The sequence below is a fragment of the Phragmites australis genome, chromosome 18 (genome assembly GCF_958298935.1).
Source record: "Phragmites australis chromosome 18, lpPhrAust1.1, whole genome shotgun sequence".
NCBI lineage: Eukaryota > Viridiplantae > Streptophyta > Magnoliopsida > Poales > Poaceae > Phragmites > Phragmites australis.
In genome coordinates this window covers 27,701,178-27,707,556 of record NC_084938.1, presented here as the reverse complement: position 1 = coordinate 27,707,556, position 6,379 = coordinate 27,701,178, and the positions used below count along the sequence as shown (strand labels likewise).

General features: G+C 48.7%; 1 protein-coding gene across 1 annotated transcript; it reads right to left on the bottom strand.

Annotated features, from left to right (window-relative positions):
* Nucleotides 1-307: 307 nt before the first annotated feature.
* LOC133899370 (BAG family molecular chaperone regulator 1-like) lies at nucleotides 308-2,614 on the bottom strand. Its single transcript, XM_062340361.1, has 3 exons — nucleotides 1,777-2,614; nucleotides 1,427-1,683; nucleotides 308-1,331 (listed from the first exon to the last, which is right to left on the bottom strand). Exons 1-3 carry the CDS (start codon nucleotides 2,003-2,005, stop codon nucleotides 843-845), a joined length of 975 nt encoding a protein of 324 aa, XP_062196345.1. The 5' UTR covers nucleotides 2,006-2,614; the 3' UTR covers nucleotides 308-842.
* Nucleotides 2,615-6,379: the final 3,765 nt, after the last annotated feature.

Sequence of the window (6,379 nt, the reverse complement as noted above, 5' to 3'; positions counted from 1 at the left end):
GAGAGAAACAGTAATCGGCATTACGGCTGATCTCGGCCGTCCGATCCACAATAAACATCCCAGATTAAATGATACAGTAAATAATACAGTACAAAATACCGCAAAGTGAATCTCAGAACGGTTGCTGCTGCAATCTGCTACAGCATTAAGGCAAGGTATTGTTCCACAAGACACAGAAAACTGTTGACACTTGACACAATCACCCTATGCAGCTACTGCAAGGATCCATGTCCATAAAAGCTTATACCTTCAGAAAATTACTGTTCAGAAAGAAAGGCTAACCAAATACTGTACTGCAGGAGGTAAATAATAACGTAAAATGTTTTCCAAAAATATAAGGCACAAACTACTGTTTATGCTACAGGACCCCCAAAATCGTTATTGTGCTCCGCTTTTCTGCTGTAGTGCTGTTCATGAAAACACAAATTACTTTTTACGTCTGCATTACTGCAGAAGACCCATGTCCCCCTTCTTGAATTGTTTGTACAACAATGTAGGATGAATCATCGATCATACAGGACATACGAGACGACAAATATGTTGAGAGGTTATTTGATTCATGTACACTATACACTGCACTACTATACATACATATGCTCATGGAAAATCCTTCATCATAAGGCCACCACTTATTTGCAGACACCATGGATCGTGGATGGATGTGCTCACTGGAGTTTTTTTTTTGCCTTTTTTGGAGATCAATATACACTCAAAGGAAAGAAAGATGAAAGAACAATGGCGATTGACAATTTGACATGCACCAGGGCCAAGATGAGCAAGAAAGGTACCGGCCGAGCCAATGGACAGGCACGCATGTGGTGGGAGGGACCAGAAGGCACCTTCTAGAAGAGCTCCCACTCGAACCTCGGGGACGGCGTGGTGGTGGTCGCCGGGGCCATGGTCGTCACGGGGGCCGCGGACGTAGACGGGACAGAGGACAGGAGGTCGAACGTCTCCCAGCTTGCTGTCGCCGTCTGCGGCGCCGGCGCGGTACCCGTGGTGGGCGCCGGCTGCTGGAACTGCCGGCGCTGTTGGTGCTGCTGCTGAGCCGGGGGCGGCCGCGGAGGAAGGTGCGGTGAGCGGGCCTTGGCGTGGCCGTTGGCCCTGGGCGCCACCGCCGCGGTTGTCTTGTTCTTGACGCGGATGGCGTCCAGGGTCTCCACGTACTTCTGCACCCGCTTCTCCTGCACCCGCCGCTGCGCCTTGACCTCACCGTCGGCGGCGATGGAGTCCAGCTTGACCAACTCGTTCATGAGCGCCTCGGTGAGCGTGACCACGTCGGCCTCCACGACCTTCCCGCCCTTGCTCACGATCGTCTCCAGCGCCGACACCTGCCAACGGAGCAGTCAATTAACGGTGAGAATGTGCTACCCGCCGGGCGGAGAAACGGCGCCGGCCACTCGCGGTAAAGGCGTAAAGCACGTACCTTGGACGCGAGCTTGTCAACGTCGAGGCTGATGCGGGAGATGGACTTGGCAGCGCGCTCGGCCTTGCTGGTTCGGCGCTCCTCGAGGAGGCGCTTGGCCTTGGCGGCGGGGTCCTCGAGCATCACCATCTTGGAGCGGTCCTTGACGCCGGCCATGTCCAGGAACGCCTTGGAGTCCCTCTCCTTGTCCTTGTACACCACCTTCTGGTCGTCCGGGTGCAGCCCCGTCTTCTCCGACAACAGCTTCTTCAGCTCACCTGCGCGCCCATCATTCATCGTTCACTCCATCAGACGGGACATCTTGCCATTGGCACGAACAAATCAATTCGGTTATCGAGCTGGTGCATTACCGAAGGAGGCCTGGGAGTTGATGTAGATCTCGTGGTAGACGCCGTTGAACTTGACCTTGACGCGGATGGTGGGCACGGGTGCGCCGCCGGGTGGCGGGTCGGCGTCGGGGCTCCGCTTCTGCACTAGCATGCCGCCGGGCCGGACCTCCCACACCTCCTCCTTCGCCACCGCCGCCGGAGACTCCTTCATCGGCGCGAACGCAGCTCTCTGCTCCTTCCCGCGCATCATCTTCTCATATATCTATCTATCTATCTATCTATCTATCTATCTATCCCCTACGTACGTATGTCTGTACACTCGATCACCGAGCTCAAAAAACACAACCGCTTAACGCAATCTAGGGAGCTAGCTGCTGCACCAGAACTAGAAAATTCAGTTCTTGAGACACCGGGACTAAACTAGCTAGGAGCTAATGCTTGTAACCTTGAAATGTGGAGAAATTAAGAGGAAGGCCACGATAGAGGAGGAGGAGGAGGAAAAAAGAAATGGTGTGTGGTGGGAGGAAAAGGACACGATGATACAACTAAGGCACAGGGAAGAGCAGGGCAGCAGAATATTTATACTGATAAAACGAAGCCAGCAATCAGCAAGCCAAGCCAGGCCAGGCCACCTTGAGATTAAACAACTGGGCTCTGATACAACTGGAGGTTGGAGTAAAAGGACTCTCGGCCTCGGCTGGCCTGGTCTAATCAAGCCCCACTGGCATCTCACCATGCAGTCACCTACGCAGCATCAATGGCTATCGAGTGGGGTGAACGGTTGAGGTGGCGCGTCGAGCAGCGCGGTGCAGCACCGTTTTCCGGCTCCGGCCTCTCCTCTGCGCTCTCCTGTGTCGCACGCGTTCGGGGCGGGTGGGTGAGGTGGGGTGGTTGCAATGCAGGGCTCGCATGGGGTTGGTGGCTGCAACCTGCAAGCCTTGCTCGGGACGGCTCGGTCTCCTCCTTGCCGGCCTTCACCTCCAAGCAAGCAAGCACACCAAGCCGTTTGTTTGGGGGCGATCGAGGTCGCCACTTCACCGATCTGTCCTGTTCGATAACTCGATCCCCACCTACTGCTTTGCCATTCTGTTTCCTTCGCTCCAGCTTTCGTTTTGAAGGGCATGCCTTTCAAGATTGTTTGCCCCCTTCATTCTACTACCTACCTACCATTGGTTGTACAGTCCAAGTGTCGGTTTCTGAATGCGTGAGGAGGAGCAGTATACTCATTCGTTAGTCATGGATTGCAAACAGCACATAGATTAATCAGCTATCAATCCAGGTACGGTGGAAGTATATAGATTCAAGTGCAGACTTGTGGACTTTTCCATGGTTTAGTTGGTTAGTTGTCCCCGGCCCATGTCATCTTATGATGATGGAGGCTGGACATGTGCCATGCGATGCGATCCTGGATTCTGATCACTATGAGTGACCTACATATCCAGTGTACAACAGCAGCCAAAACATACAGAGAGTGGTAGAGTAAGCAAGCAAGCGTTCGTCTGCAATGCCAATGATTAAGCTGCTGCACGACAAAGCCTAAAGGCTCGGTGATGGTCCTGCGTGCGAGCAGCAGCATATATCCCCAAGCTGCTTCGTCATTGTCCATCGGTTCGATCATCGATCCGCATAAAGCACTCGACACTGGGACATGTGGCATCTTTCAGATGCTGCTGCACGCACTCAAAGATGGCAAATATGTGGCCGAGGAAGAGAGGACCGGGATTGGAGCTGCCATTTTCTCTCTCTCCTTGCTTGCCCCACGCTCGAGAATATGTTGGGCACCAACTGGGATGAACCAAACATTGCAACTGTGTAAGAAATAGTCAAATAGCAGCAGTAATCAGATGAAAATTATGCCCTGTCACTCTAGTTCCGTAGATCGATGTGTAGTAGGAGCAATGCACTACCTTTTTACAGTGCACCATAATCCAGATCGGTCAGTACCGTCCGATGCTGTCCTCTCAATCATTGCCAAAACGCAGGGCATATGCGTGCAGCCAACAATTGGAAGCTAGATCGGGTAGGATCCGGATCCCCTTACTCCAGGGGTGGTGTGAAGTCAGTAAGTAACAATGAAACGTGAGATAATGAATAATAATGTAGTATAAAGCACTGTAGTAAAGGTACTATAGTAATTCTGTGAATTTGCTGTTTTGATTTTACTGTTTACCATGCCCTATAGCGTGGAATCCGGATTACCCATTTGCGATCCAACGGCTCACAAAAATTTGAAGTTGCTTGACTTCAGCAATAGATGAAGTGTGAGAAACCGTTCAAACAGTATTCTAATTAATCATCAGGAGAATTATTATTCATATCCAACATTGACGATTAATCAGAATCATGTTCCGGTAGTCTCGGCACGTGTTTTATGTCTAAGGATCAGAACACATACCTCCAATATAGTACATCACAACATAGCTTAATAAAGAGCAAGTAATAAACATTTATATTAAAAAATTAAGCATGCAACTTATTCCAATAGTTTATAACAAAAGCGAGTTAGAAGGAGATAAAAACCCCTTAACTCCTAACTATCCAAAAATCTACGCAACGGAAAGAATAAACTAGACAACAAAAGAGAGTGGAGCCATATGCACTTAGGCTCCACTCCAAAAGTTCGAGCTTCGGAATAGGATGCACTACTCTTGCTCGCCACCCTGATCGCCAGGCACAAAGTAGCCGAACACCGCCCCTTCCTCAGCAGCCAGAGTACCTGCATCAACTTAAGGGCAGCACTCTGAGTACGAAGGTACTCACAAGACTTACACAATATGGGTATATAATATTTCGACTCCAAGGATTATGCAAATATGCGGTTAAGTTAATTAAAGCGGTAAGCAACCTAGACATATGTGTGAGCAACTAACTTAACCAACATATATGAAATTACCTTGCAACTACCAACTGATCATAAGAAACTATAACCACAATAGTATCAATGTATAACAAATGCCATCTCGACCACCTCCCACATATCCAAACCACAAGCTACATATCCGAACCATATAACCGAACCAACAATGAGAACTCTATGACCGAGTGTAAATGAAACAATAGTATGCTCATGACCGAGAGCACGGCAGTTCGAACTTTTTATACACCCTGCAGGGGATACTCTTGGACCCACACGACTCGGAGACCATATGGCTTGTGCCACCCGCTAAAGTGCATACAAGGGGGTACTCGTGTCAACCTTTCCCAACCAGCCCCAATCGTGTGCGGCATGCATCACTCGGCGCGACGGTACTAAAACTACTTTCCGGAGCAAACTAGTACCACTTACAAGCCTACCTGCTCACACCGTTGATGTTCAGGCTTCATAAAGCCACAGCTGCGAAGGTATTCGGTTCGCCTTACCATCAGATCGGCATGTAGTAAGTAAGGTAAGTGCTAAAGCCAACTACCCCGACGATCGGCCTTAAACAATGCAAGCGGCCTACGGTGTCCAGATTCCCTTCCCGAATTGCCCCCGAACTTTCCTTGAGGACAGATGACACCCCTAACACCACTCATATCTCGTCTCATACTCACCACTCAACCAACCATAACAACCTCAACCATGTATTTGTGCGACAAAAGTAAATCCAATGCTCGTGAACAACGAAAAATGTCGTCGTTCGACTTCTACCGAAAGACTTAAGCATGGCTAAGCATATAAGTTGAACTTATACCTAGACCTAACATCATCTCAAAGCTACAAGGAACGTGGATGAACAAGTCATCAAGGTAGAAGAATGTAATTGGCGTAGGTTCTACCCATTTGTTACCGACATCGACTCCCTATACATGCAAACCTATACATAAGCATAATGTATCAATATTTAGACTTCATTCAATTCAACTGACAGGGTGCAATATGATAGATGCTTGCCTTACTATTCAGGTGGCTGCCTAAAGTTTCCCTCGCTCTCCTGGATCACCGGCTCGATATCCTCTAAAAAGAATAACGTGTGCAATACCATGAGTATGAATAAAGTGCAACAATACATGCCCAATACTTAACAATATGCTAGAAGTATAAGATATAAGAATCAATGCAATACTAAACGATCTAAACGAAAATCGAAAAATAACAGCCATCCGGAGTATCCGGACTGGTTCGGAGTGGGGCTCGGACCCTCCAGGAGAGGCGCTCGGTTACTGCTTTTTATTTGACTGGCCTGGAGTATCCGGGACAGGCTCTCGGTTAGCATTATTTTAACTTGACTCGGAACCTCCGGCTTGATCTGGACTATCCGGGATATACCGAACACTCCGAGTGAGGTTCCAAATGAAACTTTCGGCTACACGATCACATAACTACCTGGAGTCTCCGGGTTTGTCCGGATAATCCAAGCTATACAGATTTGGTTTCTCCACGATTTTTCCACCGGGTGATTTGACTCATTTTACAAATCTGTGTTGCACAAACATGTACATGCCCTATCCAAAGGATCATAAACCAAACTCGTACCCTAAACCCTAACCAATTTTGAATACAATTCATCGAAAAAATTCTGCTGAACCCGGAGTATACAGGTGAGTCCGAAATATCCGAGTCAACCAAAAAAGTTGTTCTCGAGTGGATTTTTGGTCGATTCAAGTTGCCATCTTTTACAAGCCTAAAGAGAACATGTTATGG